Source organism: Cystoisospora suis (genome assembly GCF_002600585.1).
Source record: "Cystoisospora suis strain Wien I chromosome Unknown contig_1749, whole genome shotgun sequence".
NCBI classification, from domain to species: domain Eukaryota; phylum Apicomplexa; class Conoidasida; order Eucoccidiorida; family Sarcocystidae; genus Cystoisospora; species Cystoisospora suis.
In genome coordinates this window covers 30,535-43,043 of record NW_027154549.1, presented here as the reverse complement: position 1 = coordinate 43,043, position 12,509 = coordinate 30,535, and the positions used below count along the sequence as shown (strand labels likewise).

General features: G+C 52.7%; 1 protein-coding gene across 1 annotated transcript in view; it reads left to right on the top strand.

The window, feature by feature from the left end:
* Positions 1 to 7,669: 7,669 nt before the first annotated feature.
* The window catches only part of CSUI_003880 (start domain-containing protein), a 22,072-nt gene continuing 17,232 nt past the window's right edge, over positions 7,670 to 12,509 (top strand). Inside the window, exons 1-5 of the mRNA XM_068064075.1 lie at positions 7,670 to 8,288; positions 8,812 to 8,853; positions 9,232 to 10,127; positions 11,013 to 11,118; positions 12,050 to 12,310. Of these exons, the coding sequence (XP_067923945.1) occupies positions 8,070 to 8,288; positions 8,812 to 8,853; positions 9,232 to 10,127; positions 11,013 to 11,118; positions 12,050 to 12,310 (1,524 nt within the window). The 5' untranslated portion in view covers positions 7,670 to 8,069. The remainder of the gene's footprint in view (positions 8,289 to 8,811; positions 8,854 to 9,231; positions 10,128 to 11,012; positions 11,119 to 12,049; positions 12,311 to 12,509) is intronic.

Genomic DNA, 12,509 nt, shown 5'->3' with positions numbered 1-12,509 from the left:
AATTCGTCTGTTATTTCCCCCTTGTAAACCTCGTTGTACAGATAGTCCTGTTGCTGTTTTTGATGGACAGCAAGGAGCTCATTTGCTGCCTGTGTGCTCCTTCCCATCTCCCGCTGATTTTGAGCTCGTTCTGCGGGTCGGCATCGGAAATACATTCGAAGTCGCTGCGCTCTTTAGACTGAGGAAGCTAGAATGAGTTGTAGCGTCGGTAACAAAACTGCGCGAGCGCACGAAGGACCAGGCCAGCACTTCCGCTGTGCTGCTTGTTATTGCTGAAGAGGCTGGACACACTCAGGCTACAGCCGGCATTACGTGTAGCTGGTTGGTGGATTGCAAGCCGGCAGTTCGACGGGAGCTGCGCGCGGCGTATGAGGCAACCGAACAGAATCAAGTACGAGCCCAGCCGCTCTTGTCTGTCGGTAAGTGTTTCTTTGCTGATCTGGGACGTACGGCGATCCAGCGCGACCGCGAGCCGGCGGTTGAGTTCACTGTGCCTGCGTCGTCGAACCCCGCAACAGGAATCCCGGGAGCCGCTGCTTAGTAGGGTTTCGTGGTCAATCCCCAGGGTGCTCGGGTTTCGAAAGGACGACGCGCTGGCCAGTGGCGAAGCAGAGGAAGCATGTTTCTAGCCGGTATCTCTGATTGGCACGTGGTTCCTGCTGCCTGTACCCAGCTAACGTAGGAGCGTCAAAGGGCGCAATCACAGACTGTCTTATTTCAGGCGCCGACGTGTGAAATGGTGGACGACCGCGTACCCCTCCCGCAAAGCTGAGTGGAGACCGCAGCTTGCCTACACCCATCCTCTTACCTGTCCCATGTTTGCTTGATCTGCTTCTCAGTAGCCTTCCTCGCTTCACAACTACGCCACTCGCTCACGTTGCCGTCCAGAATATGCTGCTTCGTGATGGGGTCCAGTCCCTTGAACCCGTCGCGGTTCTTTCCCATCACTGCGAGTTACAGCGATCACACGGCACCACACTGACAAGCCACCCAGGGAACGCTGTCCCAAAGTTTGAGCCAGCTATCCCGCAGATCGTCTTACCTCCCGTTTTCAACAGAGGACTCATATGAGAATAAGTAGGGTCGTCCCTAATGAGATGCATGCGGCCTTCCGTAAGCATCGGCGACTGCAAGAGAAATGGTGGAGAGGCAGGTGCCTGTTCGGGGATCGCCAAAGACTTTTACAGAGTCGCCAGGCTGAAGATGCCAGGCGCCTTCGATGGCACTGCTGGGCTACTGTACGGCCCACCCACACTACTGCAGAAGAGATCCTGAACGGCCTGTGAGCTCCTATCGCTGAATTATTCGCAGGGTTACTCAACGTCAGGAAGTTGCGGACTTTCCCAAACCTGCCCACTGCGCGCGTGGGGGGAGGAAGTCCGGCGATAAGCGCCGACGGAAGCGCAAGACGTGCTGGCGTTTACGTGGAGATTGTGGTCGATTTCCTTCTCCTTCAGCAAATCTTCTTGTCTTTTCTCTTCCCGCTCTCTTCTCGCACGCTCTTCCGCCTGGCAAACCCGAAGCGCGAATTTGCCGTGCCTCTATCGTGAATGTGGAGCGTCGCAGTACTATAGAAGCACGATCCGTAGCAGTCTGACCTCTGTACCGGAAGGAAATACTAGCTCGACTGGAATTGCTCTGTCATCCCAGCTCACCAACACTTTATTCTCTTCCGCGGTCGAGATAGTGTTCTTCCGGAGCTGTGATACCTGTGCACCAGACGCCCCAGAGAACGTAGAGATACGCCTCGCTGAGCACCGGACTGTCGCGGTTCGCATACTTGCAGCTTGTGCTACCACACCGGCGAGCAGAGAAAAGCTGAGACTGCCTGATTCGGTTGATGGCCGGCAACAAGTGATCTTAACCTCGTTCTGCTCCCGAGTGCGTAGATCGCCGTCACAGCGAACAGCCAACGATCACGTGCTTCGAGCGGAAAGGTGAGACGGTTCCTCTCGCTCCAGATTAAGAGCTGTGAAAATGTATGAAACACAGTCTGGGGACGCAAAGGCGCCGACACGGCCTAGTGTGGTTGTTGTCTTTGAGCTTGAGGGGCGCGGAACCACCCTTCTCACCCTGTTCTGCTCTATGGCTTCAGCGAAGGTACTCATCTGCAAGGCTTGTTCGTCGTACACCCTGATGCGAAGAGGCAAGAGAACGACAGGAGCGAAGCAATCGAGTGGGCCAGTGAGCCGAACTGCCAGCAGCATCACCCCAGCTAATCATTCGATGCCGTCCGTACTCAGAGAAAGAACGGTGGTAGACGCCGTGCAAGTGCGGACACGCTATGCTGGTAGTTCTGTAGATTTGGCTTCCAGTGTCGCAGGTGTCCCTCCTACATTTCTTGTTGCCTCTCCCTCTGCTTCGCCAGCGCCCGTTCAAATTTTTGTTCGTCAGCCCACTGTCGCTGCTGAAATTGCTGTTGTCGGACACGTTCATCATGATCGCGGTCTTCCCCGTGAAACGTAAGCAGCGAGCTCACACCAACTAGGTGCTCCTTTCCGGGCTGAAGGGGAGACGTAGGACGCATCGCATCCTCCGTAACTGCGTGGAAAACAACCTACACCGAGTGCTGGAGAAATCTATGATGAGCTAAGGGGGACAGAGTAGAAGTAAACTGCCTGCTCACTCAACGAGGCTACTCGTACTGGCCGGCAGGCTTCCTTCCAGCCCGCAGGTGTGAAATGAATCCATGTCAACGAGGATGGTCCCCCCGCCGGACTCAGCCAGACACGACATCGAAGCCGAAGTGTCTCCATGGGGGGCAGTGACTCCGGGCAATCGAGCATGGCCGGTGAACTGCAGGCGACACCACTGTTCTTTTTGCTTCGTAACTGTCTGCAAACAGTCTCATCGTGTGCGCTGAGCACGGCAGTGCGGCGGTACCTAGAATCCGCCATCTATTCTCGTGCGCGTACTGAAAGTCATGCCAGCTATGTACTCGTCTGAAACACTCGTTGATTCAACAGAAAAATTCAGGGAGCTCTGTGATGACATGGCCCCATCTGAGTCAAAGCGGTGAAACAGCAGAGGAAGGTGAACAACGCTTCCCGGAGTACTGCCTCAGCACAAGAATCTGCAAGAGTTCGCTCGGCGATCCAAGACTCTTTTAGTGCATTAGGACTTCAGCACTCGCCCCCAGCAACGTACCTCAACGTAGTCCGTAACTAAGGAATTTGCGGGATCCTTCACGTCGTAGTTTCTCCTGGCTTCTTTGCTGATCCAGGAGCAGCAATGAAGCATCACACCAAGGAGATCGCTGCCGACGGCAAGTCGCACCTATGAGCAGTCTGGAACTCGGCCTTGGCGAACACCTACTTGAGGTAAGTAAGACTAAAATCTTTCGTCTCCTTCTCTCTCTTCCGTCTGATTCTTTGTGCCTCACGCGCTTGTAACGTCAGGATGGAGCTGAAGTACAGCATCTGTTGGTCTGCAAAGGCAAAAAAACAAGCCTCAGGAAATGAGGGGCTCTTGCCGATGACTCGGACAACTCGCCACTTATCGACAGCTGAAGAGCTGCGAACAAGAAGCAGATTGTCCAAAGTTCTTTGGCCGCACCAGCGCACAGCTTCTCTTGCAGTTGTTGTTCCTTTTTTGCCTGTTTCTCTCGAACCTGGGCGTCGAGGGCTTCTACATCGATTCCCATGATTCGCGTCTTCGTGTCAAATATCCTTTTTTTCCTTTCGCTCTCCAGTATCCTGTACGGGGAGTCGGAGCGACGGAGTAGCCACCGGAAGAGGCTTCAAGTTCATAGTGTAGTCCGATAATACTGCCCTAGTTCCGAAGGCGTTCTGGCAGCTCTGAATTACGTCAGCGCTTTGGGCGGAGCGCCCCCCGTAGAACCCAGAGTACGTCGCTGCCTGGATAAATGACTGCAGCTCTGCTGCCTTGGTCCGTGTGTCCAAGCCGTGACGGAAGGCAGAGACATCATGGTCGCTACAGTTGAGCCGAGTTTGCCGGTACCGACCTCGTTAGCTGCTCCGTTGGCTGTCTAATACAAAAACTCGTGTAGCGGGGCAGAAATACTGCCCGTGGCATGGTCCGGACTACTGGCAGAAGGGCAGACGCGAGCGCTGCTGGGGTGCTTTGTCCAGGCAGAGCTGTCGAACAAGGAGGGGAATATCGGGACGCAAGCTGGGCTGACCGTGCCCAGATGGTTACAGCTGTCGTGAAACTCAATCAGGGCAGCGGTGTTCGCCCGATGCCACAGAAGCCCCTCGGGGGATGAAGGCCTGCGCGCTGATGCCTGTGCATCACGACCTTAGCACCTTCTCCCACTGCGGGTGCTTCCGGTAGTGGCTGGATCCGTTTCTAGCCGCGGCTGGGATCGGCCTCCACAGGTTCCGCGGCATCACTCAGCTACTATGTAGACCCACGAACAACTTTTCTCAAGCCGAAGCGTTACATGGACTCACCTTCGTCTTTCGACGTCTGCCCTCATTTTGCTGTCCGGGCTTAGCTGACGAGCCAAAGCAGGCCGAGCTGTCTCGGGGCTGGAGGTCCTCAACCCCGCGGGCAGGACTGTGCCATCGTTGAAGGTAATTCCTACGCTCATTTTGATCAACAGGGAGAAGGCAGGAAGGTCCCTGTAGATGCGGTGTAGAAGCGAAAAGGGGGACACACTGCTCCGAAATGTCCTGGGATAGACGGGAAACCGGCGCGGCACAGGGTGCTGGCTGCCACCACTTGGCACTCGTCGGGGCGGTGACACTATGTGGCCTTCCTTGATAAGTCAATCGGAGTGTCGCTGGCTTGGCCACAATCGACAGGGTCGGCAGATGCGTCGTAGAAACGGGGCTGCATGCCGGTTAGGCTGAGCAAGGGAGCGACACAAAGAAATGAATCGCGGTCGAGTAACCCGCTACAGAACAATAATCACTATACTACGCACCTGCGTGGACACCGAGTCTATTACAAGGTCCTCCCAGACGAACGTTAATGATATCGAAGGTCCTCATGTCGCTGCTGTGCGCCAACTAATCTCGGCACGCTCCTTAGCGCAAGCGGACCGACAGAAGAGTTAGGAGACTTCGTGCTTACTGGTAACGACATGATGCGGGCGAATCCCTGAGGTTAATCCTGCGCTTATCATTCGGAGCGTGGCTTGCAAGTGGGGACATGGGATGCTCCAACAACGCATCCGCCTTTAAGTGCTATTCTTAGGACCTTGAATACTGAGTCCACTGACTGGATCATTGCTGGCCTGACACCTCTCTACTCCGACATCAGCCGACTGTACAGGGACTTGTTCCCTGCTTTTGAATTCGAGCCTACGCGGCAGCGCCGCCCCGCCTGCTCGCGATCAACCCGTGGTCTCAGGATCGAAAAGCTCTTGACTGTTCGGCTCTAAGAAGAGCTGCTTCAAGGCCATCAGCCGGTCACGACAATGGCAAAGAGAAATAGGAATGATGCCTAAGAGCCGCTCTCTCAGTACAGCAGACTCTCGTGGGGCCGCGCTGTCCTGCCTGTCGGGCTCGAGATTTCCGAGGGCTTACACTTTCTGGGGGAGTGCGCCCAGACTGCCGGCTGCCCCCCAGTCCCTTGAAGCTCCGTTTACCGAACTCGCGAAACCAGATGCCTGGCGATCTCTTGGGTGAACGACGTGATAGTAGTGTGTTCCTGCCTAATGCCAAGGCACTGCTCAGGTTTCCTTGGAGGTTGACGAGGCACAGTACCTGAGTCGCAGACTGTATTCGCGGTTGTCACACTGTCCTCCCTCATGTTCCAGGATAGCAGTCGGACCATGCAGGGAAAGTGCACGCCAGTGAGAGATTTTTCTGTCCAAGGCTTCTGGCACGCATGATGATGGCCGTTTCGCGCTTCTCCCGTACTCGTAGTGACCTGATCTGGGCTACTCAAGTACGGATAGGCAGACAGGGACAGCACATCTGAAGGCAGCCGCCCTCTTTCAACTGCGATACCCTGACTCCAGCAACTGGGAAAGTGGCCAGATAACACAAGGAGAATATAGAACCATCGACAAGAGGAACTCCCGGCGCGTCTGGAAGCATGCTCCCTGCTGCGATACTGTGTGGTGGAGGTCCCCGTGCATACAGCTGTGCAGACTGTCCACACTCCCAACTAGGCTCAGACCTTTCTTCAACAGCTCACAGCAGCAACGTGCGATTTTGAGGGTCAGACCGGCCCTAGAAGAAGGGAAGCGTGGATCACATGGCTGGTGCTGCCTTATGCCCGCGCGCCAACGGGAGAGACGTCTACCTCTCTGAGTCACGCTCTGAGCAGCCGAGACCCTCGCCCCGAAGACTGCGCTGATCTCGGAGGCAGCGTCCGGCTTGTACGTGGCACTGACAACCTTGCTGCGGTGGGCCGGCTGTACACAACCAACCCCACAACAAAAGTCGCCATACCATGCCGCGGATTGTACGGTGGCGTTTACCCTGGCCCTTCGATGCAGTGACACTCCAGGATAGAACAGCGAAGCCAGAGTCTAGAACCTCTGTTCTCAACTAGTGCTTCGCGGGCTGTAGACTCGGTGGCTTCCACTACGGTGCACCCCCCGATTCTCCTCCCCGCCTCTGAACTTTTTCAAACGTGCCGGTACGGCCACACAGTTCAGGTAGAGAACCTTGGGTTGCTGTGGCAATCCCTGGTCAGCACTACGGCGTACGGCCACACACAGTTCAGGAAGAGAACGTTGGGTGCTGTGGCAATCCCTGGTCATAATATTTCAGTGTACGGCCAAACAGTTCAGGTGGAGAACCTTGGGTGCTGTGGCAATCCCTGGTCAGCACTACAGTGTTGGGCCCCCCCCTCTATTAGTGCCCACGACCTTTTGTGCACCGCGATCCGGGCAATACAACCGAGCTGAGAAGTAAGTGTTGTTTCTCATCTTGAAACGGGCTCCTATCCCGTCCGTGCCAGCGGGCTCGCCCCCACCGAAAGAGATTTCGGCATACTGTTTGCTTTCCCATTGGTCTTCCCACTTGCCAAGAGTACCGCCTGCTGTCGCACCCGTCTCCCCCGAAAACTTGACACACTGGAGCCCCCGACCCCGCGACCGATACTTTCTGTTGCGGATTGTCGGCCTACTGTGATGGTTCACCCGCTAATAAGTAGCCATCGGAACAGAAGGACCTTCATCAACGGTAGCGGGGTGGCATCCCCTCCGCTCACAGACATTCAGGTGCTCCCGTTTTCTAGTAGTCATGTGAGCCCGCTTGGCCCGTGCAGGAAGATGCACTGGGTACCTGATGTTTTTACTGTTCTGCCGGCCGTGGGCTTCGGTTGTCTAATAGTTTCCACTCACGGTGTCCTGCCTGGGTTGTGGATTTGAAAGCTGACATTCCGCACGGCCGAAGAAGGATCCGGCTTGTGCAGGGTCTACCCTGCCTTACATCCCGGCCTTCACTTCGGTAGTAAGGGTAGCTACTAATGCCGCAGAACCGCGTTCGAGGAGGGTACATAGGAATGGTAGAGCTTCAACTTTCTCCTGACTCAAAATCTGCCCGGCCTTTGCTTTGTATTGTCCTACCTGGCTGGATACTAGGGAGCTAGAAGTACCACATTCCTCGTACGTATCGCAAAGTTGCAAATGAGCAAGTTCGGCAAGAGGGAGCGGGCTGGCAGACAAGGCGCAGTCGGACACCCGGCAACGTTCTTGCGCCTGTACATTCGCGGCGTCTCGTCTCGTACCTCCCTTCTTCGCGCATTTCAAACCTAACTGAGACCCTCGGCTTTTTCGATCTGTTGTGTTCTGTTCCGTCGGGCCTCCCTATCCTTCAGAATCGCGGCCCTGCTACGTCCCCGACGGCGCCCAGCACGTCATCCCGATTATCGGGAGTTTCATTTTTTTTTCCTGGAAGCTGGACTCTGTGTCATCCGCTGTCTGTCCAGCTGAACTTTTCAAGACTCTTCGGGTATGTGGCGATTAGGAACGCTCCTAACTGCACAGTTGGAGAATCTGCACGGCATCGTTACCGTACCCGGTTTTCTTCTGTATGACTACTGAGATGTTGGTTCTGTCGGTGCTCTTCTCTTAACAAAGGGTGTTACTGGTCATTGAAAAGCAGGAACGCGCTTAGCCGAAATGCTTGTTTTTTGCCCCGCCAACCATGGAGGACGCCGCTGAAACTACTGCGCATTTGCAGGAGGAGCTGGCAAATTTACGCAGTGTGTTGAGTGCTCAACAAGCAGAGCTTAAGCGACAACAGCACCAGCTTTCGCAGCAGCAACATCTTCAGGAGCAGCTCCTACTCCTCCAGCAACATTCTCATCAGCGCCGACACCAGACTACCGGCGCGCCCGAGAACGTTGGCAGCGGCACTGTCACGGTGAGTGCACTTCAACGCACGACTGACTGGCGGCATCTTTTGTCCTTCCATGTCATCGTCATCAGCCCCCGAATCTTCGTCTCCACGTAGTAGGAGAACGAGCTATTTTTACTCTTGGAAGAAAATACATACAGGAGGGGTACCAGCGTGGTAGCGTGGCCGGTGGACACGTGCCCGTTTCTTTTTTTGTGTGTGCGTCCACCGCAAGTGCTACTTTCCTCTCTCCAACTGCAGCCCTGGCCCTTACGGCGTGATCTTTTTCGCGCTGGCCAGTGACCTCCAACTAGGATGTCGCCTAGAAAAGCACTTGTGTGGAGTTTCCCTGAAGTCGTTACTCGCGCGGTCGTCGTGAATGCATTATGAGAGGGGCTGCAGCAAGGGAGGCAGAGTCTGTTCGGCTGCGTTGTAGCTGGTAAACGGATGCTGTTTGCGTGTGAAGACAAGGCAGTGACGTCAATAGATGGGCCCGCAAGTGCACGGGCCCACGTGCTCGCATGTGTATCCTGTATATTGCTTGCGGTAGGATTACTACACTGAATTATCTCTGCGCCTTCCTGACCATCAGGTAGGATCTCTGCTCTCTCTTGCTCATCTTTGCCTTTGCGTCTTCAATATGCTTTGATAGTGACACTACTGCATCACTCTTGTCCATGTAACGTCTCTTCTCCGAGAAACTTTTGTCATCTGCTTCGTGTGTAATCTCTTACCAAAGTAAAACTTCGTTTGTGGAACGTACAAAGATCCACATATGTGTCGTGTGTGTGCCGCTATTATATCCATATCTATCTCCCTGCCTAGTCGCGTGTCTCGGACACACAGATCGTTTTAGTCTTCAGAAGCATCTCGTGTAACCACCCCTGCTGGCGTGTATTTCTAGTTCGACATTACATTTGTGTCTAGATGGTTTCTGCGAGTTGCCTTGCATTCTCCCCTTCCGTCTCAGCTTCTCCATCGTTCGTCGACATCTTCTCTCGTGCTTCCTGCGAACGCTTCATTGCCCCCTACACGTCTCAGCTCGCCTACACATCAGCCTGTAGGATGCACGACGTCGCCTTGCGCTTCTTCTGCGTCGGCTTTTCAACTTCCATCCTTCCTGACACAACATGTATTGCCTTTCTTTTCTATGGGCCTTCCATCTCCTCTCCCTGCTCCGCCCCCCCGAGCAGATGAACCGCTCCCTCAACATCCGCCTCTCGAGTTAGCACGAGCTGGAAGCGGACAAAGTCACGGAGAAAGAAGAGCTTCTTTAACTGCTGTCCCGTCTACCTCTCTTCCTTCCTTGTTCTCCCCTTCACCACCTCCACCGCCATCACCATCGTCACGGCCTCCTCCTCTCTGCGGACCTCTCACTTGCCATCCCCCCCCTCCGCCCCTCGGAGTAGATCAAGAAACGCTTAGGCCATCATCGGTCAACAGTACGAGCCGTCTATTGCTTGTTCTGAGAGGGTGCATTCACACCAGGCAGAATGGAGAAGCAACAGATGATATGGTGCGACTGACTCTTCAGCAGTACCTAGTCAATAAACTTAGAGGGCACCCTGTGTTAAGGGTCATCTCAGAGGACATACAAGGTGGAGGAGGGCATGCTCTTCAATCCACTGTACCGGGGATCATTCATAATATGGAAGAGGAATCTCAGACATGCGGAAGTCTGTGGAAGTTTTTCCGACGTGGGAGACAAGAGAAAGCTAGAGGGCCGTTCAAATATGTCACTATATCAGCAGAAGCGGATAAACTGTTGCTCGTACTTGAAGAAACAGGAGGATTGAAGCTTTTAGAAAGTGGGGTGTTCTATGCTCCGTACCGAGCATCATGTAAAAAGTTCTTCAAGGGAGGCAGGTACACTCACCCGTCCCAGATGGACCATCTGTTTTCACTTTCTGTCGTATTGCTTGGCCTCTATGCACGCTCACTCGAGTCTATTTGTCCATATACATAGCTATACATGTTTATATGCGTATGTCTATATGTATATACATATACAAATGCGTATGCATGCATATACGTGTATATATACGGCTACTGCATTGTGTGTTGGATGTCAGATGCAAGAGTGGTTGTATGGTGGCCCATGCGTGGCCTGGAGTGTTTGGTAATGGACATGGTATGGAATTTCTTTAAGACAGGAAGCGGGTAAGTCTCGCGCTTCATACGAGGGACAGCACTTGATGTAGGAACACAATGGCCTTATAACTATACCTTCCAAGCGAGAGCGACCTAGATAGAAATCCAGTAGTAGGTTGTTCTTGTTTCTGCATCGCATACCCCCTTTCCTCTGAAGGCTGGTCAAATAAGTGAGTTTACAATTTACGTGCGTTTTTCAGCGGAATAGAGCTCCCCGCATTATGTCCTCATTTCTACACAAGTACGTTTTCCATCTGAACTTCCATCACCATCCGCATGTGCGAGAGGCGTCATCTCTCTCGCAGTCGTGTATACCGCGTGTAGATCCAATCTGTCGTGTTCATATACGGCATGGATGTGGAGGGTGTCTGGGTGATCTATATATTCGTTCGTATACCTATAACTAGCGTCCATAACTTACTGCGTGTGTAATTCTCTCATACGTAAACTTCTGCATTTTATATATATCTGTATCTATCTCACTCCGTTTTTATGTCTGTTTACGGCTTTGTCTCTCTGTACGGCTATACCTCTCTTCTTAAAGAAAAACATGCAAACTCCAAGACCATACGCACCCATGACGATCTGCGTTCTGTGTAGGAAAGACAGCCGATTGTTCCTTACGCCGAACGAAGCAGTGGAGCTTCTGCGGCTTGAGCTCTTTGCAATGCGATTCGGCAAGGATTCTCCATACCCTAGTTTACAGGTACACATAAAAACTCGAAACAATACTCGACTATTCCTATCTTTCTGTTCTCTCTTTTCAAAGCTCTCTCACCTTAGATAGCCACTGTACTTACTTTCTCGGAAAGATTCCTGATAGCCATCTCCCTCTCTGGTACTCCCCTTCTTTTCTTCAAACCTGTGCTGCTCGTGAGGAAGAAAAAGAAGAGAGCGATAGGTTTCTCGCACGGACGGTCTGCAGGTATCCCTTGTGCAAATGAAAAACTCGCATGAGGAATACGCCGCGAGTGTATGACAGTCTTTTGTTGTAACGCAACCGTACCCCCCCCGTAGATATATCTCATACATACACAAAAAAGCAGTCAGTCATCTGTAGAGATACAAAGTCCTTTGTTGAGTTCAACCGTTTGAAAATCAGCTACTGTACTACTGAAAGTGCTCAGGATAGAATTTCACGCACGCACCTGTATTTGTCGGATCACTACTTTCTCTCAGAACTGTCTCCGATTTGCCGTGCCCTTCCTCCTCGCCAGTCTTCTATGTGATGACCGAGAGACGGAGGAAGTGTGTAGAGAAGTCGTGGGAAATACATGTTTCTTTTCTGAACGTCTTTCTACTACTTGTAGACATCGGAGAAAAAGTTTTGATGGAACTATAGAGAATAGTACAGGATGTGATGAAGCCAATACCGTTTGAATGACTGGCTCGTTCAAAACAGCGGTGATGCGTTTGTATGGCGGATAGTCGGACGGGTCTGCAGGATTCTGTCGTCCATCCATTGGGTGGTTTTCCCCCTGTGGTCTCTCTTTCTCATCCCACTCTGAGGCTTTCTTCTACTCTCTCTATTGCGAAGGTAGTGGTGAAAGAGTGGGCTTGCTTTCTTCATTTCTCATTCCAATGTATGATATTAGAGAGGTCATCACTCTCTGTTCTTCCTGGTGGTGTATGTACAGGGTCTCAGCGTTATGGAAGTGTGTGTAGCAGCAGGGGTTGTGGAAGATCTCTTTCCTCTCCATCAACTTCCTCTACTCTCTGTTCTTCACTACAAAAGCGGGTGCTGGATAGAAGAGACAGGGAAGAAGAAAGCATCTATCTTCACAAGGTTGGGTTGCCGGAAACGTTACCCCGTGTTGAAGAGGAAGGATGAGAGCTCGGACGGGTTCACAGCTCTCTCTGGTGCAGTTGCTTCATCTGCTTCTTACGATCTCCTTGTAGTAAGTACAGACACCTCTCTCTCTCTTTCCTTTTCTTCATACATTTCTTTTTTGTTGCCTATCTATAGGTTTTTCGTGGATCATCTTGAATACATAAGAGTCCACCATAAAATCTACTGTTCTTGCGTCTACTGTTCTTTCGAGGAGCTAGGCTTGTCATCTGGATGTCTATATGCCGAAGGAGGAAAAGAAAAAAGGA